The 22,811-nt window shown below is 43.1% G+C and overlaps 1 protein-coding gene across 2 annotated transcripts in view; it reads right to left on the bottom strand.

The window, feature by feature from the left end:
- Window positions 1–3,477: 3,477 nt before the first annotated feature.
- Window positions 3,478–22,811, bottom strand: part of PNISR (PNN interacting serine and arginine rich protein) — a 31,683-nt gene continuing 12,349 nt past the window's right edge. The window contains exons 2-12 of one of the 2 annotated variants that reach the window (XM_077487202.1): window positions 19,506–19,653; window positions 19,201–19,389; window positions 18,316–18,548; window positions 18,004–18,184; window positions 13,485–13,669; window positions 11,649–11,789; window positions 11,361–11,460; window positions 10,801–10,854; window positions 7,166–7,333; window positions 3,903–4,953; window positions 3,478–3,724 (exon numbers count right to left, since the gene is read on the bottom strand). In XM_077487202.1, coding sequence (XP_077343328.1) covers window positions 3,694–3,724; window positions 3,903–4,953; window positions 7,166–7,333; window positions 10,801–10,854; window positions 11,361–11,460; window positions 11,649–11,789; window positions 13,485–13,669; window positions 18,004–18,184; window positions 18,316–18,548; window positions 19,201–19,389; window positions 19,506–19,623 — 2,451 coding nt within the window. In that variant the 5' untranslated portion in view covers window positions 19,624–19,653 and the 3' untranslated portion in view covers window positions 3,478–3,693. The remainder of the gene's footprint in view (window positions 3,725–3,902; window positions 4,954–7,165; window positions 7,334–10,800; window positions 10,855–11,360; window positions 11,461–11,648; window positions 11,790–13,484; window positions 13,670–18,003; window positions 18,185–18,315; window positions 18,549–19,200; window positions 19,390–19,505; window positions 19,654–22,811) is intronic. The other variant, XM_077487203.1, reaches the window with a different exon arrangement.

Genomic DNA, 22,811 nt, shown 5'->3' with positions numbered 1-22,811 from the left:
AGTTAACATGCACAGACAGTAATATCTGACTGGGATCCTTAGATGAGACGTTAGCCCTCTCACTCAAGTACCATTTCCATAGTATCTGTTTTTGTACCACACTGATGTAAGTTTGCAAGGCTCCCTTCATATTGCCCCACCCAGAAATTGCTAGGTGAATCCTCACTGTCACTGACGGCTGCTTTGTTGTTTCGGCAGCCAGGGTGGGTGGAGTTTCCGTTTTTTTTTTTAATTCTTTATTTGTGAAATAACAAGGTGATAACAATTGTCATACAGAGGACATGAATCATTTGTTGTTTACAAGATCTATAAAACTCAACAATGAAAAGCCCAAGTATGGCCGACCTGATCTTCCTTCAATCTTGGTAGCCTTGTGATCAGTCTAGGTCCCCAGACACTTGGTTAGGGGGCTCCTTGTGCCCCTCGTGATAGAGATCAGTGTCATTGATGATACTGGATAGTTTGAGGACAGTAGAAGTTGGCCAACCTTTTTTTTTTTTAAAGAAATCAGAAAGAAAGACAGCGAGAAAGGGGTGAAGTAGAAAAGAGGGGGACAGACACATAGGGGAGAAAGGGGGGGGCAGGAAGGAACAGGAGGGGGGGTACTAGGGGAGGATTTGCCCATCCGCACACGCTGAGATCCCTACTGAGGGGGATCTGATCTCCCTCTACTTATGTGGTCAACCTCGCATACTCCTCATAGTAGAATTCTAGCCAGTAATACCATTTTTTTTGAGGCACTGATCCCTGAGGCCTCGCTCAGTGGCCACAAGGTCCTCCATTCAGTGAATGTCGGCTATCTTTTTCAACCACATCGCCACTCCCAGGGGTTCCGTCTGCTTCCACAGAAGGGAAATGCAGCTTTTAGCTGCCGTGACCAGTGTTGGGACGATAGATTTCAAATGTTTTACCCGGTAGATTGTGGTGAAAGAGCCCCGGGGTCCTGGACAGAACCCTCTCTAAACTTTTGTGTAATACGGTGAACCTCCATTCAGTATGGGTTCAGGATCCCACAGGACCAGAAGACGTGAAGGAGGCTGCCTGTCTCCTCTCCACACCTCCAGCAGCGGTCCAAACTCTGGGGAAACATCTTATGTAGCCTTACTGGGGTGTAGTACCAATGTGATAGGACTTTATATCCAGACTCCTGTTGGTTTGCGCATACCGATGTTTTGTGTGGGAAGCGAAGTATTCTCTCCACTTGTCTCTTCAACAGCTGTATTCCCAAGTCTCTACCATTTTGTTATGTACGGAAGAGTTTCCAGTTCTTAGATGGAGTGGCACCCAGTGTGGTCTTCTGTCGCAAGGTTCAATGTGTTGTGCCTTCAGAGATGGTATTCTGCATACCTTGGTTGTAACAAGTGGTTGAGTATTGCCTATCATCTTAAACCAGTCTGCCCATTCTCCTCTAACATTAAAGAGGAAGTAAACCCTGATGAGTTTACTTCCTCTTTCATTCCCTGCAAAGGTAAAGCATAATGGACTACTATGCACTGCATAGTAGTCCATTATGTGTCACTTACCTGACACAGGAGCCAGCGAAGTCACCGCTGGCCCCTGTAGTCCGGCGCATCCATCTTCTCGGTGGGTCTCGCTGCTCTGCCGCTGTCATTCGGCGAAGCCGCAATGAAATCACTCCCACGCATGCGCACGGGAGCCGACACTCGCGGCATATCGCCGTTGACCGCGGCACGCTCGGTGCGCCTGCACGCCGCTGTCTATGGCACATGCGCCGTAGACAGCGGTGCCTGTCTTTCAGCAAATATCTCCTAAACCGTGTAGGTTTAGGAGATATTTCTTGGACCTACAGGTAAGCCTTAATCTAGGCTTACCTGTAAGTCAAAGTTGGTTGTAAAGGCTTACAACCACTTTAAGGCCTTTTCAGCCACACAACTTCCACTCATTGGATATTTTCTCTTTTTTTGACCATTCTCCGTAAACCCTAGAATAGTTGCGTGTGAAAATCCCAGTAGATCAGCAGTTTTTGAAATGCTCAGACCAGCCCATCTGGCACTAGCAACCATGCCACTTTCAGCGTAACTTAAATTCTCTTTCTTCCCTATTCAAATGCTAGGTTTGAACTTCAGAAGCAAGTCATCTTGCCTAAATGCACTGAGTTGCTGCCAAATGATTGAATGATAAGCAATTGAACAGGTGTACCTAATAAAGTGGACAGTGAATACACTCAGTCAAGACTGGTTCAGGAAAGAAAAGCAACAGTAAATTGTTACAACCAAGGTATGCAGAATACCATCTCTGAATGCACAACACATAAAACCTTGAAGCAGGTGGGCTATAGCAGCAGACCACCCCGGGTGCCACTCCTGTCAGCTAAGAACAGGAAACTGGCTACAATTTGCACAGGCTCACCAAAATTGGAGCGCTCTACTCCCAATCTAGGTGGCTGAGGTAATTTTCTAGCAAAAAATAATGATTTTAATTTGAAACCAACAAGCATAAGAAAAAGATTTAGTCTTTAAGTGACTATACTTGCCTCATTTACAGACCAAAGATAATTCCTTTGATCTAAAGAACAAAACATTCCAATGTTTATAGTTAGCTTAGCGGCTGAGGAATGTTGTGAAACTTAGCAGACTGCCTGTTTTTTGTTTTTTTTTTTTACAGCTGACGGTTTGAGCATGGAACTCTGTAAATAATCAAGAAAATGCTTTAAGATCGAAAGGGGGAAAGAATCGCAATCTCGATTAACGATTAATTGTGCAGCTCTACTTCCTGTCACTGCTTAGCAAGAGATAGATATATAAAGGACCATTTATAAATGAGTTTTTATTTATTTTAGGGCATTTCTGTCATGCTTGTAACAGAGTGTGTACTTAGAGCTATGCAAATACACTCATGTAGCAAGTGTCAAAGGAATGTCTTGATATAAATAAAAACAATTTATGAATGGCCCCTTTCATAAAGGTCTATTTTAGTAACTATTTTAAACTGTTCTTTTGTAAACTTTTATATTTTATTCATGAGTATTTAAGCCCCTGATCTTGCAAGACCAGGAGCTCAAAACTTACTTGCACTACACATCACAGCCGTTCACCATTACCATTCACTTTTTACTCATAGAAGTGCTAGTGTTAATATTCCGTCTCTCCTCAGAGCTTTATATGCAGTGAAGGGCCACGATGTGTAAAGACAGGCCACCTTGTCAGTTATTAGACATATACCATAATTAAGTCAAACCAATACCAAAATGTATATTGTATGTACAGTAGCAGTATGTGGGCTAGCTGGCTATGATGTAAGATATTACATGTTGCTGGACATATGAATTCATCAATTTTAAATTGTGCATAGCGTAAAAGCAGCTAGTGAAATTACTGGTGTTTTTTTTTTTTTTTTTTTTTAGCAAGAAAATAAGGACAGTACTTTATTAACAAGACAAGACATTTATCTGTTGCCTTAAAGAACATTGCCGTTAAGAAAAATAAAATAAAAAACAATACTAGTATTCTGAAAATATACAGTACAAAGTAGTTTTAATACTCTTTTACTTTCATAAGCAAGAAAAAGGAAAAACCATGTACACATTTAAAAAGTAGATGGGGAAATAGGAAAGGGGGGGGGGGGGGGATTCATTTTCCGCACCTATGTAGCCATAATGTGTCTCTAAAATGAGACAAGCCCTTAAAACTCATTGAATTTAAAAAAAAAATATTATGCTGCTCTGTGGATTCATCAGCGTTTACGACGAACAGGTGTTGATGATCTGCAAAACAAAAATAAAAAGGGAAGTATTAGTGTGATCTAGAGAGGTAAAAAGTGCCCTTTTGGAAACAAAGTTAAAGTTAATAATAGTAACTGAAAGCATCAATTATTATACAATGTATATGCAGTTACAAATTGTAAATAAAAATATTAAGCAATAGAAAGAAAAAGTGTACTACCTTGATCGGGTCTTAGACTTGTGTTTGCGGCTTGCCTTCTTACCAGACCTTTGAGATTTCTCCATCGACCGTGACCGGCTTCGCTTGCCTTTCTTAGATTTTTTATCCTTGTAAACGGGTGATTCTGAACTGCTTCTTCCACTAGAGGACAGTTGCTTCTTCTGCTCCTTTGTAGAATTTTTTTTGCTCTCATGCCTGGAGTCCTGCCGGGACACCTTGGAGGAAGAGGACTCGCTGCGGGAGAATGTTCTTTCACCCTCTCTCCTACTTTTAACTCTATCATCTTCCAGAACATTAAACCTATATTTTTCATCTTTCTTTAATTTCTCCTTTTTTCTTTCCTTTTCAGATTCTCTTCTCTTCCTATCCATTTCAAAACTTCTACTCCTTGCTTTCTCTCTTTCCCTACTACTGCCCCTATGCTTGTGTCTGCTTCTGCTGGAGCTTCTGCGGTGTTCATCAATTTTACGTCTATCTCTGCTTCTACTACGAACAGCATGTCTATCTCTAGAGCGGTTTACCCTTCTCTCTCTGCTGTGACTACGCTCCCTTCGCCATTCTCGATCCATGCTATTTTTACTAGATCTCCTCCGCTCACTAATTTTCCCTCTGCTTCTACTTCTGTCTCTACGATTCTTACGTGTGACACTCCTGCTCCTGCTACGCCTTACTTTGCGTGTAAGTGATGGGCTATGACTTCGTCTCTTTTTCCTCTTGGGTAAAGAGGGAGTTGAACTATGGCTGCTTGAAGAGCTGGTACTGTAATCACTACTACTACTACTGCTACTTCGTTCTTTGCTACTGCTGCTACTACTGCTGCTGCTACTACTACTCGAGCTCCTTGATTTTCTAGCTGGAGGCCTTTCCTTTACATCCTTTTTAGGCTCAAGCACAGGTAAAGCCTCCACCTTTTTCTTTTCGCTTTCTAGCTCGTCATTTACTTTTCTTTTCTCATGTATTTCTAGGTCATCTGTAATATCTGTATTAGGCTTGTCTACTTCATTTTTTTCATCATTGTTGTTGTCATCATCATCATCATGTGGTTTCTCCTCTAAAATTTTGGGGAGAGGGGGAAAAAAAAACCCTGTCAATCTTAGGTAATCACCAAAACAAATATAAAAACTGTAAAATTAAATGCAAGTGGGAAAAGGTTTTTAAAATTAAAAACCCAAACACCAGCCAAAGCGTCCCCCTCTTCCTCGCCTTGAGAAGAATGAACACTCCTGATTTTATTAAAAAGCTAATGCACAATCACATATTGCCACATCAGAGGAGCGCTTTGTAAATAACCTGAAGACATTCACAATGCGGCCTGTGTTGTAGGATTAGGCATTTTGTTCATCTGGAATCACATGCAGAAACAAGCAAATCTGCCTGCAATTCCAGATCACACTATTCATTCTTAAAGCAGGAGTCCGCCGTTTTTTTTTTTTTTTTTTTTTAAGCCAGCAGCTACAAATACTGCAGCTGCTGACCCACCCAGCGCGCCCGCAATGTCGGCACCCGAAGCCGATCTCTCAATCGTCTCTCGGGTGCTGCCGTCGCCATCTTGGGTATGGGAATCAGGAAGTGGAGCCTTGCGGCTTAATTTCCCGGTTCCCTACTGCGCATGCGCGAGTCGCGCTGCGCTATAAGGATGGTCCCCGCTCTGGGATCCGTGTGTTTCCCAGGAGACAGCGGGAAACCTTCGGAAAGGGGCGTAGATTCTGCAGAAAGGCGGAAGTGGGTGCAGATACCTGTACTGTACAGGTACCTGCACCCCCCTCCCCCCTGAAAGGTGCCAATTGTGGCGCCGGAGGGATCCAATGAGCGGAAGTTCCACTTTAGGCTGGAGCTCCGCTTTAATGGCACCCCAAATGCAGTGCGAATGTTGCACAATAAAAACGTGGAAAAAAAACGCATGACGCTTTTTGGCATAACAAGGGGCAGGAGCTTCCTAGGCGCGTTTGTTGCATGCAGGGCATCAAGCGAATAGGCTACCCAATGCGTGACCTGCCATCACAACCCCGGGGCTGTCAGAGTAATCCACTGGTACAAGCCTGCAAACAGCCTGCTGTGAGCCTTGTGAGGGAGCCTTTCACTTTCCCCAACCTGTCAGCACACACAAGGTTGGAATCAGCTTGGAGTTTAGAGTTCTGCCGCATACACACGATCGGAATTCCGGCCAGAAAAAGACCAATGAGAGCTTTTCATCGGAAAATGCGACCGTGTGTATGCTCCATCAGAATTTCCGCCAGCCAAAAATTGATAGCATGTTCTCAATTTTCCCGACTGAAAAACTTTCTATCGGAAATTCCGATCGTGTGTATGCAATTCTGACATGCCAAAAATCATGCATGCTCTGATTCAACTACGAGACAGAAGCTATTGGCTACTGGCTATTGAACTTCCTTTTTCTAGTCCCGTCGTCACCGCATTATAAACGATCGGAATTTGGTGTGACTGTGAGTAGGCAAGACAGTTTGAGCCGAATTCCATCGGAATTCCGTCGGGAAAATCATCAGAGCTTTTTCCAACGAGAATTCCGACAGTGTGTACGTGGCATTATTCTACACCACCAGTCGTGTTGCGAGAGTCTTCAGGCCAAGTACAAAACTCTTCTCTGATGTGGCAACACGTGAGGGCATTTTATTTAATCCTATAAAAAAAAAAAAAGTGTTAAAATGTGCTAGTTCTTTTAGTTGCCCGTTTTCTTTTATAATCAAGCGTTTTGCATCCCCATGTGCATGATTTACTTTGGGATAGCTGCAGATAAACAAAGAGGGTCTATTTGGTGCAAGAATTGAGATTTAACCCTTGGATTGCTGGTGGTCTCATCCTAAAAGAAGAGTAACATGGATGGTGTCAAGTGTATTTAGCTGGAGTTCAGGAAGCCATGATGCACTTGCAATATTTTATTTTGCCATTTCCCATGTTAATTACGAACCTTGTAAGATGCCCAAGAAAAACAAAAAGGTTCATGTTATACCCCTTAAAAGGAACATGGCCTGATGTAAAAGTATAAACGGTTATAAAATGCAAATACCTGTGGTGGTCCTAAAACCAATTCCTATGAAAACTCTTGGATTCAAGTTCTAGGGCATACACACGTACACTTCTCTCCAAGTCTAAGTTTGGCCATTATAATCTTGCTAAACTTTTCCCTCAATCATTAAACTGTCAAATACCAGTGCCCCTACTGCCTCCAGACAAATCAGTTATCCACCTCTCCTGATCCCCAATTCACTAAAAATGTCTGGGGAAAAGAAAAAATAAAGTGTTACCTTCTTGCTGTCTTTCAAGTAACTGTTGCTCTTTTTCCTTTCGTTTAAAGGCTTCCAGCTTCTGTCGTATCCTATGGCGGAGTTCCTCTTCATCAGTATCAGAAGACTCTGAACCTCTTTCACTCCTTTCATCTTCGCTTTCTGCAGATCCATAACCACCCAGTCCACCTGTATGCATAAAGCCTAGTCCATCAAGCAGCAATGAGAGATATCAACTTACTGCCTTCTTAAGTTACACAGCATGCTGGTACTAAAATAACCGTTCTGCTGTTTTGTTCACATGCATCTCCTTGTTTAACGCTTTAGAATCTACCACTGAAGTTAACTTTTTTTGGGGGGAAATATAACATGTATACAAAAAACGTGAATAAAAATGCAAAACTGAACATCTAGTTTTGCAAATAAAATGCAGGCATTTATTTATTTTTACACATACTTGTTAGTGGAGAATATTAAGGGCCGGTTCACACCACAATTCTTGCGTTCTGCATGTGGGTTTTTGATGTGTATGTGTACCAGTGCACCCCCCTCCCCCTTTTATTTCTTCATCTCAATTTAGGACATGCGCTTTCCAGTGTGTTTTTGATGCATTTTGCCTCATTCCAGATGTGTTCCATACAGAAAAAAATGCAAAACGTTCTACTTTTCTTGATGGCCCTGGAACACACTGCTCTGGTGTGAACTAGGGCCAATGGAATCCAGGTTAAACACTGTCCAATGCGTTTTTGAAGCAGAAAATAAAATGTACTGGAGTGTACCTGGTTTATACCAGCCTTAAGGATAATTCAAAGCATTGTCATCTATGCATAGTTAAATTAGTTCAGCCTGGCTGATGCTGCTGGAAATCATGGAAGTAGACAATGCTACTTCAGCATACCCCAAAAGCATGTGCCACGCCGAGCAGACAACTTAATGCCTTGTGCATACAGGAGGTCGGCAGCTCAACACAGGCACCATTCAGAAAAAGCAGTCATTCAGAAAATGCATAGCAAAGAGTTATCTGATTGGACAAGGTGGAGAGTGCAACATCAGTGCTCCACCTCGTCCAATCAGGGAAAGTTTTCATTCATTCAGAAAATGCAAGCTATTCTTTGAATGGCACCCATGCTGAGCGGCCAAGCCTCCTATAGTCACAAGGAATCAGGTTGATGGCTAAAACTGGTCCCAGAAGCAAGTAGCAATCACTGAAGCAGTGTTTAAAATGCAGAAAAATGTATGGGCACAAGAAGTTCTTGTTAATATTGTGAATAGGTCCAGTGTATGTTCTTGTCAAAAACGTACACTGGACTTATTCACAATAATCACTGAAAGTAACTAGGGTGTTTAGCCTCCTGGGATACGAAGATAAATTGAGCTCTGTTCTTGGAAAAACAGCAAGAGGAGGAGTGCTAGTCTGTTTCTTTTTTTTTTTTTATCTACTCCCCCCAGGAGCAAGTCAGTAAGACTAATGTGTTGCACTGCACTGAAAAAAGAAATGTAAATCTTGTCAATGCAAAGCGCATTAGCACATGCATTTTGGTACAATGCCTATGTAGTTGACAAAGATGCTTTTAAAAAAGCCAAGTAAATCACAATAAGTTGGATAGTATAGTGCAATAAAAAGGTATTAGAAGGAATGAGTTGAGTTTCTTGTATATAGATCACTCACCTCACGGAAGTTTTAAAGTCTTGCATATGACCTTTCAGGTCCTGCCATCATAGATCTTCACTTGCCTGAGTCAGACTGTCAGACGACAGCTTCCAAAAATCAAAGCTGAGGAAATAGATGGCGGGACCGGAAAGTACCACCTTTAATTTTAAGTTGATGAAAAGGTGGTAAATATTTGCAGAGAATTCAATTGCTCCCACCTATCATTACTAAACTTCATTTAAAGTGTAAGTTCGCCTTTACAGAAAAATCTGCCGCCCTGCTATAGCCGCCTCATGGGTCCGCAGCTTTCACTGTACTTCCTCGCTGACAGGATGGACTAAGCGAGTTCTGATTGGTCGGCATTACCTATGTGATGGCGCCAACCAATTAGAATGCTCCTAATCCTACATCCTGACGGGGTACGTTTTGGAGATTAAGCCAAGCCCAGGACCGTGAGGCCACTACAGCAGGGCTCAGAACAGGAGATCGCTGTGCTCCAGGTCAGCAGGAATGGGGGGGTGGGGGGTGTTCCTGTGTAAGTTCACCGGTCAGATTTTTCTGTAAAGGGTGAACTTAACCTTTAATAACCCAATTGAGCTCATCATTAGAACATACATAAAATTAAAATGGCATATATTTAGCCGATAGTTTAAAATAAAAAATACCAAATATTTTCTTTACAGAGATTTTCTTTAAGCTATTTAAATATATATATTTTTTCTACACAGTGAGTAAAGTTGATTGTATATATTACATAAAATAGAGACATATATAAATGCAATACAACTGATATACATAATGGGCACACTGTATAACATCATATTTTATTCACTTTAGAATACTAGTGACCCGAAAGTAAAGATTATCTGTAAAGGACAACTATACCTTTGTCCTGAAATCCAGTTACTCCCCAAATTCCAAAGCAAAAAATAAATAGTACAATGTACCAATCTTTAAAATATAGTTATATCCCACACCTTAAAGTGGACGTAAACCCGATTCAAGAAATTTGAGCTGGGCACATATAGCAGTGTTTTCTGATCTCTCTTCAAAGTACTATGCCCTGTAGCTGTCTCCTGCTCTGTTCTTCTGTTATCAGCATGCCAAATTCTCCATCACATATGATAAAAGCAGCCTGTATTTTGTGTTGGGGAGGATGCTGTAAATAGATTAGCAGAGCCCTTAACCATTCAAAGAGCTGAAAGTCCCTCCTTATAAGAAGGGATGTGTGCCTTTCCTTCAATCAGCTGTCTTGGGTGTATGCTATGCCCAGGCTTCACTGCAATGCTAACCAGAGAGAGAAAATTCAAACACAATGTGCACTCTCTGAAGTATATATACCGATAAAGACAGCAAATATACATGTAAAACTTATGTAGGGAGATGCATTTCATCTCTGTGTATCATCTTAGGCTGTTCACTTCACTGGGTATATGTGAGGGTTTACATCCACTTTAATGCATGGTGTGCACATTCAGTAATGCCTTGCCTCCATAAAACACAATTGTATTTATGGAGAGGGGAGTGCTGGATGTAAAAGGACAAACAAAAAATAAATAATAAAAAAAAAAAAAAGATTCTAGCTTTATCCAGGGTACACTGTGCTACTACTAATAATGAGGTTAGGCTCTGAGGGGGGCACTAGTAGATTTTTGAACAAAGCTGCACTCAGATTTTTATCATCAAAATGCAGATACTAAACACTAAGAAAATAAGACATGGTCTATACTACTGAAACATATCCAGTACATTGCACCAAACAAAATGTAACTTGTTTGCTACTTTCGAAACTGCATAACTGGTAGAGTAAGCCAGCAGATGATTTTTGTAGCAGTCTAAAAAAGCTGATCTGAATTCACCAGTGAAATATTGCGAGGTAAACTGTCATTACATTGCATTTCATGGCAGATACTGGACATGCTTTCATGAAAATCATGCACACGTTACAGAAATTGTCTTATCCCACAGAAATCCCACCCATCCAGTAACTGTGGAACACACTTACCGAGTCCAGTGAGGGAAGCCAGTGCACTGGACTGTGCCAGCTGCCTTGCAGGAGCTTTGTATCACAGCAACAACAGGAACAACATGTTAACACAAATAGTCACGACCTCAAAGTCATGAGCTTCTATGCAAAATTTATTACTATTGCTGCTATTTGAGGGGGGAGAGAAGAAAGGTTAAAATACAAAATCCATACAAACTGACAAGCAAAATTAATTTAACACTCCTAAGCTTACTATTAAAACTTTGATGTGGTAAAAAGAAATAGAGGGTTCATGTCTATTCTTAAAAATAAGGCTAGGAACTTTGCCAAATAGTTGAAAGCTTCATCATATAAAATAGTTAATCTGAAATTAGTTATACAAGGGTCTGTACGAGTTTATGTAGATGCAATGTACTAAAACTACTAAAAGACAGCTTAGGGAACACATGTAAATATGTCCAACTTCTAGTTACATGAAATGTGCCTAAATGAAATAATGGTTTTACAGGGAGCATAACCTCCTCCAACAAAAGCCGATTATACATAAAAAAAACATGCGTTATAAACAAACTGGCTACCTTTGGTTGCTTTACGATGGGTCTCTTTAGCAATATTATAAATTTCTTCATTAGTCACATCCAGAAGAATTTCTGTTAGCAGCATTTTTGTCAAAAGCATCTAAGGTGGTAAAAAACAAAAATGGTTTAAGTGGGTGCTATTAAAAAAAAAACACAAAAAAATAATATATAAAATTACTCGTCTAAGGCTCACCCGTCCAGGACAATATAATATAAATGCCATAATAGTGGGCCTGCATCAAATATATTCTTAATTCTGTGGTGCAGACATATGAACAAAACACGTACCATTTGATAAGCCCTCTCCTCTTCAGTTAATTCTGACTCACTGTTCTCTTCCTGTGGAGCTGGGGAAGGACTTCGGCTAACTTTCGGACTAACTCTGTCCTCTTCATTTTCATCATCTTCCTCTTCTTCATCGTCACTGTCCTACAGAAGAAATATAAAACCCAAGTCATTTACACTGAAATATCTTCCATCAATTACATTTTCTCTATGGAACTAGGAGCCATATCAGATTTCAGCTACACGCCACTGCATGCAGGAATATATTATATATGAAGGTCTTACTTAAGAGACCAAGGGGGAATTTTATGAAACCTAAAGCAGCTGCACCAAAACCAATCAGCATGTAGCTTTAATTTTCAAAACTTAAAGAGTTCCAGCCCCCATATAAGAAATTAAAAGTCAGTAGCTACAAATACTTTTTTTGCAATAGAGCACTGCATCGCCTTAACTGACAATTGCGCAGTCTTGCGATGCTGTACGTAAACAAAATTGATGTCCTTCCCCCCCCCCCCCCCCCACAAAAAAAAAACCACAAACACTAAATGTTGTACTTTTTGCTGTAATAAATATCCCCAATTTTTTTCTAAAAAACTATTTTTTTCCCTCAGTTTAGACCAATATGTATTCTTCTACATGTTTTTGGTAATAAAAACTGCAATAAGCGTATATTGATTGGTTTGCACAAAAGTTATAGCGTCTACGAAATAGGGGAAAGTTTTATGTCATCGTTATTACAATTTTTTTTTTTTTACTAGTATTGATGGTGATCAGCGATTTTTTCGGGACTGCGACATTATGGCGGACAGATCGGACACATTTTTGGGATTATTGATAATTATACAGCGATCAGTGCTATAAAAATGCACTGATTACTGTGTAAATATCACTAACAGGGAAGGGGGTTAACACTAGGGGGCGATCAAGGGGTTAACTGTGTTCCCTAATGTGGGGGATGGGAGTGACTGGAGGAAATGACAGATCGTTGTTCCTAGTTAGTAGGAACTCACAATCTGTTTCTCCTCTCCTCTCAGAACATGGATTTGAGTGTTTACACACATGCCCCTGTTCTGTCACTCATGTCCGCCACGTACATCAGCATCCAGGCAGTGCAGCGGGCGCTCGCCTGCTATCCCGCTTAAAGGGTACAGCTACAGCAGTTCGCAGGATTGTGCCGACATACTGCAGTACGCGGCGGCTGGTCGACAAGTGGTTAATATTGCACTTACCTGTCCAGAGTTCCCACGATGTCGGCACCCCAGCCAAGTTTCCGATTGGCTCACGGGTGCTGCCACCACATTCACGTTTTGCCTTCAGGGTCAGTTCCTTACTTCGCATGCGCGAAGTGTGCTGTGCTTTCTAACTGGCCCGTCGGCGGAGGAAGGGGGCTGAACTTCCGAGGGACAGCGTTGCAGCATAGTCTCCCAGAAGTGGGGAAGGGTACCTGCCAAAAACAGGTAACCGTTCCCCCATGAAAGGTGCCAAATGTGGCACCGTAAGGGGGGAGGAAGCGGAGGTTCCACTTTTGGGTGAATCTCAGCTTTAACTGAATCGAAGCAGTTTGGGTTATTATGCACAACTGCTCTAGTTTTAGTAAATTTGTCCCTATAGCTCTTAAACCTACTAGTCTTCAATACCCATTATTATTAGAAAAATGCTGTTACTATTCCACACTCTCTAAACTAAATATATAAAGCTCACAAAAAAGCTGGCACACAGCAGTCACGTATGGCATTTCACAGAAACAGTATACGAAGAGCCATTGTGATTTGTATACCTTTATCTATAATCTACTAATCCACTAGCTGCAAGTTTCTGCATTTTTTTTTTTTAACTTACAAATTTGCTTTTCAAAGGTAAACGAGGACCATCACCCTCTTCAGCATCTTGACTCTTCTGTTCTTGCTTCATCTGAGCACGCTGCTGTTCCATTCGCTCACGTTCCAGCTTCTTTTGTTTTTCTCTTTCCATTTTCTCTAAACCTTCGCGAATCCATGCAGGCAAAGTCCTGCGTTTGACAGCATCTATAATGAAAATAAATTATGATTTTTGTACTCTTTTCTTGGAAGTCCACTGAGGATACAGGGCGACTCGATATATTGCACTGATGCCTACAGGAGGACTTGGGTTCATGTAGATTTAGTGAAGCATGCGTTGACAGAAAAAGGGTAGTACCTGATTCTTGAGACCAAAAGCTTGAATAATGATCTGTCTGAGCAACCGAGCAATCGTTAAACAAGAAGCCAGTTTACCTTACGGGGACCATCTGGTATGTAAATGACCAACAAGGCTGAAAAATGAAGTTCTGCCCAGGACAGGATCTGCTCTACCGTTCTTGCCATGACAAGACCCCAGCCCCCAGAATCAGGATCAGTTGGGCCCTGCAGCCAGAAGGACCAGCGCTGCAGGAACTCTGGCTTGAGCTGTGTCTAGGACTAGCCCCAAATATTGCTAGTCTGTCCTACGCTGATTTCTGAAGACATGAACCCAGCCAAACCTCTTTTAAGGTCTGGAACAGATGTTAACAAATTCTCTCAATCTGGTGAGCCCCTGGTTGGAATGTTTGAGGGGAATTAAAAAATGTATTTTGCTTAAAACCAAGTTCACCATTACAAAAAAATCTGTAAGGTGAAGATGAACTTACACAGGACCCCCTCCTCACCCCTCCCCTCCCGATGACCTGCAGTGCGGCGATCTCCTGCTCCGAGCCCCGCTATCGCCACCTCACCGGCTTGGGGCTTATAAATTCCCTCTGCATTCTCTCTACTTCTTCCCCGCTGACGGGACGGGTTATGTGGGATCTGATTAGTCAGCGCCACCCATGTGATGACACCAACCACTTAGAATGCTCAGAAACTTACCCGACGGGGGGATGTTTTGTAGATTAAGCCGAGGGATAGCAGGGCTCAGAACGGGACAGGGGTCAGCGGGAAAGGGGGTATGTGAGGAGGGAGTCCTGCATAAGTTTGCCTTACAGATTTTTCTGTAAAGGTGAACGCACCCTTTAAAGTAAACATAATACCAAAAATGGCTTAGGATTAATGTTATAAAGAGATACTACACTATGGATACTACACTATGGAGATAGCCTTTTCTTTTTGATATGCCCTTCCAGCCAAGCAATCAAGGAGACTAAGTGAAATGAAGATCCAGTGCGATACTCTTGCAAGTGAGAAGGTAGAGGTGGATTGCAGATCTGGCATACCCATCCCTTTGGAAAAAGCCTTTTTTGACCCACTTGTGATCAAAGGGTCAATACATTCTATTGAGTTACCAAGGGTTGTGACAAAAAAATTAACATTTTGGAAGAGAATTGGGAAACATAAAATCTATTTAAATTTTTACAAAGTACACTATTGACTACACTCTGGACATTCATCTCACAAGTGACTTATTGATTTATTTAGCAATTAATATTTTATGTAACAGGTAGTACAAAAATAAATCAGTCCAATTACTGAAGATTTCACTACTAAAACAGCGCTGTAAGCAAAGTCCGAGATAACACCATCAAGAAAAAGTCCTTAATGTGCAGGAAAGGTGACAATAGTGGTTTGATCAGCATTGCAAGGTGATATGTGTTTATTTCGAGTGCTGTTAATATGCCATCCACCAGATTTTCACAGGTATTCACCACATGTAGCACGTCTCCCCCTAGGGGGTTAAACTCACCAGACAAAGCTGAAAAAAAAAACGCCTTTGAGGTATTACCTCTCTAGATTTTACCACATTTCCATTGCCATCCACTAGGGTCCAGCTGCCAAAAGTGCTCCAAGTCATGTGTGGTAAAATCTAGAGAGGGAATACTTCCTTAAAGGCGTTTTTTTCAGCTTTGTCTGGCGAGTTTAACCCCCTAGGGGGAGACGTGCTACACGTGGTGAATACCTGTGAAAATCTGTACCCTTGAGCTATTGAGGAAGTCCCCCATCTGTCTTAACGCTCTTCCTGCCAGACCCTTGAGAACTGTAGGGGTGTTCCCCCTACTCGAGCGAGCAGGGGCTCCTCCTCATAAGGAGGCTTTAGTATTTTGTAGGTTTCCTCCCCAAGACTTCTTTTGTCCCGGGGTTGACCCTGAGGATTACCTCTTGAACTTGATGGTGGAGGCCGTTGCGACTGCCTGGAGGCGGATGTCCCTGGCACTGGTGAAAGACCTTTCTTAAATGGCAAAGGGGTACTTTTTCCACTGGAAAATCATCCCCAAACAACCATTTCACTACAAAAAAAAGCAGACTAACCAGGAGCTTCTTGCATGTCGCTTAGCGAAAGGCACGAGGCTAGAATCTCTCATAGCGACTATTGCAAACAAAGCTGCTAGTAGCTTGCCAGATCCTGAGCCCGCTGAACAGGATAACCTTGAGCACCTGTCTAACTGGTCTCTCAAGGATTGACCAATTACTGTAAGCGCAGGCAGAAACACTCAACCTGGCAGAAAAAAAAAAAAAAGTGTTTTTTAATAGGAATTGCAAACATTTTATGGCCCAGATGCCCATTCTGACTAGCCACCCCCTCTAAGGGGTGGATGCCTTTCTGCAGGAGGTACTACCAGAAGATATCGGATCCACTGCTTGAGCTATAGTCCAGCAACTGCTATTAACGCTCAGCCTGATGCATTTAGTAAATGTCCAAAATAAACAATTGAATGAGACTGGAAATATAATCCAAGATTGCACGTGTGAGAGTTCTGACCAAAACACCTCTTGACGACAGTGCACCACCACCACATAGATTGCGCTTACCAGAGGCAAGCTAAAAGGAAGCCCGCGTAAGCCAATACTCAGCCAGGGCCTTTTCCACAAGGAAGTTGACGCCACAACCACCAGCAGTAAGAAGCCCGACTCCAAATGGCTAAAGATCGAACGTCAGCCAACATGGTATAATAAAAGTAATGACCAAAAGATAGAGAACTCCATAGTGCAGACTGTACCACAATAGGTTTATTTGAATAAATATAGTACACTTACATTGTGAAGATAAAGACATATATGTCACTGAGAAGCGTGATGACGTCAGTACTCCCACTTCCTCTTCACGCATCTCAGCGACAGGTGTTCGCTTGCCAGACAGACATTTTTATATGTCTGTCTTTATCTTCACAATGCAAGTGTACTATATTTATTGAAATAAACCGCTTGTGGTACAGTCTGCACTATGGAGTGTTCTCCTTTATCTTGTGGGCATTACTTTTATTACACCATGTTGGCTGATGTTCGATCTTGAGCCATTTGGAGTGTGGCGTCAATTTCCTTGTGGAAAAGGCCCTGGCTGGGTATTAGCCGCAGGCTTCCTTTTAGCTTGCCTCTGGTAAGCGCAATCTATGTGGTGGTGATGCACTGTCGTCAAGAGGCGTTTTGGTCAGCACTCACATATGTGCAATCTTGGAGGAGACCTGTGACAAGCCGCCATGCAGGTGTGGTGGAAAAAAAATGGAGTGGCATCGCTCCCACCCCAATCTTGCATGCTTCTGCTGACACAGCGTGATCTTTGAGGAAAGCATGACAAGGTACATGCTCTACACAGCCCCCAGTGGCGACTCTTAGGCATGACAACATTTACTTTTTTGAAGAAGACATTTCAAAAGAAAATTTAAAAATTCCAAAGAAAACCTCCACTTACCTTCCCCGTCGCAGGGATTTTTGTGGTAAAACAGACCCAATCTTCACCCCTCACGGTGGGCTACGTTACCAAACCTTGAGGAACCGGGGACCCTCGGGGAACCCATACTCCTGGACCCGTAAAGCACCCCACCAGTAAAAACGTTATGGGTGAAAATACCAAAGCACTGGATCCTAGGGCCCAGCTCTCTAAAAAGAGAAGTGTTACGGGCTAAACTTCATTTGTTCTGCCACGAGGCCTGGGTACCATACAATTCAGCCTAAAAAGACACTTTGAATGGATCGGGCTGCATAGCTAGCCCCAGCAAGGATTGCTCCAGTGGAGCTCAGCACAGCACATATTTACTCGTGACCAACACCTTAGACACTGGCGAAAAACCTGAGGTACTCCCAGTAGTGGGAGGGGTTATATAGGGAGGCAACTCCCTGTTTGGGGTGTGCAAGTGTCCATCATCTGAAGGTGGCCTATAACCCACATAGTAATTAATATGGCTCTGTGTGCTGTGATGTATGATTAAGAAGTGTGTGTACACACACACACATATATATATTTGCTGAGCCTATCAGTGGGTTCCAGTCACAAATCATTGGGCAGGACACGGTAATTGGCTTGTGCTGTAGCGAATGACAGCACAGCCGGGTGATGGGAGCGAGCGCCTCCTGCCCAGAAATGCAAACCACATATTTATGTGATCCAGTGCAGTAGAGCTGCACTGTAGCAGTAAAGCTACAGGAGATAAACTTACCAATTTGCAGAGGCTCTTGTTTGGGTGGTATTGGCACAGGTGAGCGTTGTCTCTCTCTGAAAGAAGGTCTTTCCCTTCTATTTGGAGGTGGAGCAGGTGGACCCGGGGGACCAGGGGGGCCTTGTTGCCAGTATGGCGGATGAAATCCACCTTGAGGGGGCCCATATCCACTGGATCCATGCTAGGGTGAAAAAGTACAACATTTTGGCATACAATATGTACCAAGATGCAAAGCTATTATCCATTTGTAGACAAAGGAAATTTAAACAACTTAACAGAATAGTTGCAAACAGTATAATTATTTCTCCTCACCTGGTAATCAAATTGATTCCCTGGCCCCATGGGGAAGTTTTCAGGTGGTCCTCCAAAGTTATGATTGTTCTGGTTAAACATGTGTCTATTATCATTGGAAAAATCACCACTGTCCTGACTATTACTATCTTCAGATGGGGGGACAATATCCATAGGTCCAGGGACAGGAGGGATCCATGGCTGTTCTGGAGGAGGATGGTGTGGAGGTGGTTGATGATGCATTCCACCCCACTCTGGTATTTATACAGATAAAAAAAAAAAAAAAACATTAGAGAAAGACAATGCTCAGGTTTATTACATGTATAAAGCATTACTTAAAATACTGCATTCCCTATATAATACAGCATGTATAATACAAATAAGCCAGATTTACATCCCATCAAGCATTCAAAATGTCTCATATACTGTTTTAGCACAGGGATCTTGCAGCACAAATGCAAATTACACCCCCAAAATAAATGTATGTGTGCTTATGAAGCCCCTAAATGTCATATTCTTACTTTACACAAGGCCTCAGCTCTGTTCCTGTGTGAAAGGGGGTGTGTCCCTTCCCTCCAATCAGCTGTCCAATGTGTAATGCCAGCTCTATTTAATATCTACCGTAATTCTGGACTTTGAACAGATGTAGAGAAAAGAAGACTGCAGATAAATCCTCCTACATAAGTTGTAACAGTTTGATTCAACTCTATATCACCTGAGGCCAATCACTTCACTGGGTATAAGGGTTTACAACCACTTTAATGCAGACATTTGGGTAGTATTCAAGATGCTTATTAGACCCAATAGGTTCACTTTATGTACGTAACACAGCTATTCAAGATGCATTTTGCATATACATACAACCAACTAGAAAATAATAAAATTAACTTGCAACCTAGCTGTTACCTGGCTGCCACATTCGATTAAAATTTGGATCATTTGGAAAATTATGGTTGTTGGGAACAGGTTCCATTTGTGGAACTGGAGGTGGTAGGTCCTGCCCATTGGGAATCATGCCTTGTGGCTCCACCACTTGACCCGTAGCTTCACGCTGAGCTATCCAAGCTTGGGCTAATGCTGCCCAATCTATCTGACCTAATAAAAAAAAATAAAAAATTAAGTCAAATACAAGAACGGAAATCATAAACTTGAGGCACATTGCTACAACACAAATTCCATAAAAAGTAAAGGGCAAAAATCCAGGTACTCACTTCCATTTAGCTCTCCTAAGAGATACTCACTTGGATCTTGTTGATGCTGAAAGGATTCCATCCACTGCTGCTGATTGAGTGGCCATTGCTGCCAAGGCTGTCCACCTTGATCCCACATATCTGCCACACCTTACAGTAACCACTCCACCTGTAACCAGACAAAATTATCCCCGTTTAGTCACACTATGTATTCAGAACACAAATACATTTATAAATTGGTGCTAGTAGGAATGACATTAGAATAAATGTATTTTTGTAATCTCTCTCATATATATTATATACACACACATTTCTCTCAGGCCGGCTGCCATACACACGGGCCGAATGGCGACGGCTTTTTATTGAAAAACGAAACCTAAAAATAGACCTGGAGAGTGGCAAACTCCCGTCATGAGCCCTGGTAAAGCTGCATCGCTGATCCAGGGCTTAGAAATCCCCTGGACTTACTCTCCAAAACGTACCCCCATCAGGAGGTATGTTTAGGAGCATCTTAATTGGTTGGTACTGTCATCGCTCTCATCAATCCTAGCGGCTGACCAGTTTTGTTTGGCTGTCCACTATGATCTGACATCACCTCTAGTTTACCCGGATGTAAACACTGCCATTTTTTTTTTTAAAAATGGAGCGCATTCAAAAACACTGTTCTCTGTGTTTTGAATGCTTTTAAGGGTGGGGGGGGGGGGGGGGGGGGGATTTTTTAATACATACCGTATAACACACACTCCCCCCCCCTTAAAATAAGGGGAATATCGTGGGTGCGTTACATCTCAGCGGCTTTCAGACACTTTCGCCAGTGTTCTCAGTGGCTTTTGGCTGCTCTCGCAGTCCCACGTGAGCCGCCGAGAATGGCTGAGAGCTACCTAGATACACAGGACATCCGGCTCTGGAGGAGGGGGCAAAGGAGAAGGTGGGGAAAGGAGAAAAGGGGGGGGGGGAGGACCCTTCCTCCAGTCGCTCCCTCGGTCTCTCCGCTACTGTCCCGGTCCTTCTGGACACTAGGCATTCATGTCACCAGCCCTTCGTACTCCTCAGAGTAGAAGAATTCAAGCCAATAGAACCATTTTATGAGAAACTGTTCTCTAAGTCCTCTGTCAGTTGCCAGGAGGTATTCCATTCTATGTATCTCAGCTATCTTCCTCAACCATAACGCCACTCCCGGAGGCTCAGTTCGCTTCCAAAAACAGAGGGATGCAACTTTTCGCGTCCGCGACCAGCAGGGGGAGGATTGATTTCCTGTATGCTTTGCTCTGTATTTCATGGTGATGTATGAGGAAGAAATCGGGAGTGTTGGATAGGTTCCTATCCGTGAATTTCTGTGTGAAGCGGTGGACCTAAGTCCAGTAGGGGGTCAGTAGCCTGCACGACCAGAATACATGGAGAAGAGTGCCAGCCTCCTCTCCACATCTCCAGCATCGGTCTGAGCTCTGAGGAAACATCCTGTGTAACCTAACTGGAGTATAGTACCATTGTGAGAGTATTTTAAATCCTGCTTCCTGTTGGTGAGAGCGGGCTCGACAAATCCCAGGCACCAGGTAGCCATTGCGACTGGAAATTGTGCCCTCTTGCCTGGGTTTTTGTCACTGACGTGTGCCTCTGTTGCTCTGTGTCTGGTGCCTCCAGACACAGAGCACTGTCTGGTAGTTGGGATGGAGCAGGAAGAGAACGGCTCAGCAGTCGCTGACATCCTCCTCCCTTCTCCACACACTGTTGGCAGAGCAGCGCCGCAGTGTCTGAAACTGTATGTAGAGAGGAGCTGTCAAAATTGAGGCTGAATGTCGGGGTGGGCGGGACTCAGCTTTTCAACATCAGCCAATGGGATGAGATCTGGGCGGGCCGATACATGTATGTGGCCCCTCCCCTTTCTTAAGCAGCCCAATCATTGGCTGGATAGCTGCCGGATCCGCCCACCTCTGAATGTGTCAGCTCCTCTTTCTCCATACAGTTTCACACAGTGCAGCACTGCAGGGAGCATTCAGTTTCACAGTTACACTATCGGCTGTGAAACCTGCCAGTGCCATCTGCCAATGCCAGTTAGTGCCACCTGCAATCGCCAACCAGTGCAATCCAGTGCCACTTGCCAATCAGTGCCAGTTAGTGCCGCCTGCCAGTGCCACCCATTGCCACCTGCCAATGCCAGTTAGTGCCACTTGCCAATGCCATCTGCCAGTGCCAGTTAGTGCCACTTGCCAATCTGTGCCACCCATTGCCACCTGCCAGTGCAATCCAGTGCCACCTGCCAATGCCAGTTAGTGCCACCTGCCAGTGCCAAGCAGTGCCACTTGCCAATGCCATCTGTCAGTGCCACCTGCCATTGCCAGTTATTGCCACCTGCCAATGCCATCCAGTGACACCTGCCAGTGCAAATCCAGTGCCACCGGCCAATGGCAGTTAGTGCCATCCAGTGCCAGTTAGTGCCATCTACCAATGCCAATCCAGTGCCACTTGCCAATCTGTGCCACCCATTTCCACCTGCCAATGCCAGTTAGTGCCACCTGCCAGTGCAGTCCAGTGCCACCTGCCAATGCTGCCCATCAGTGCCACCTGCCAGTTCCCATTAGTGCCACCTCAGTGCTGCCTATTGGTGCCCATCAGTTCCAACCTCAATGCCCACCCCATCAGTGTCCATTAGTGCAGCCTATCAAAGCACATCAGTGAAGGAGAAAAAATACTTTTTTTGCAAAATCTTATAACAAAAACAAAAAGGTTTTTTTTTTCTTTTTCATTTTTAAATATTGTCTTTCTCTTGGCATCAGGCATGAGCAATTCTTATTGTCCGATGAACCAGACATGCAGTTCTGGGCGATGGGCAGATGTTTTAAATAACTGGCTCCTAACTTTTTCAGCTGGCTCCTAGATTCTAAGCAAATTTGTCAAGCCCTGGGTTAGAGCATATCAATGTTTTATACGTGAAGAGAATAATTCTCTCCACTTGTCTCTCATTCAACTGTATACCCAGATCTCGTTCCCACTTAGCTATATAAGGAGGTCTGTATCCCTTTGGCGGTGATATAAGAATTTGGTACGTCACCGAAATGGTGTGGCGTATTGGCTCCTGTTCTGAACAGAGAAGCTCAAAGGGTGTCAACTCTCTTAGGAATGGCTTCGGGGGTGGCTGTGAGCCAATAAAATGCACTAGTTGGGCTTTTTTGCCAGAAGGGAAGGCCTACCAAGCGGGAGTCTTCCATTACGTTGGCTCTGGACATTCACTGCATGTTGTTAATGAAGTGTCTAAGTTGATATCCATCTAAGCCCTTCAGAGCCTGAAATCGGCATCATTTTGTCCCGGTTTAAAATCTAGGTTTCCTA

This window comes from Lithobates pipiens, unplaced genomic scaffold (assembly GCF_037356315.1).
Source record: "Lithobates pipiens isolate NorthernLeopardFrog02 unplaced genomic scaffold, aLitPip1_a1.2 Scaffold_18, whole genome shotgun sequence".
NCBI classification, from domain to species: domain Eukaryota; kingdom Metazoa; phylum Chordata; class Amphibia; order Anura; family Ranidae; genus Lithobates; species Lithobates pipiens.
Note: the sequence above shows the minus strand (reverse complement) of the source record. Positions and strands in the feature narration are given on the sequence as shown.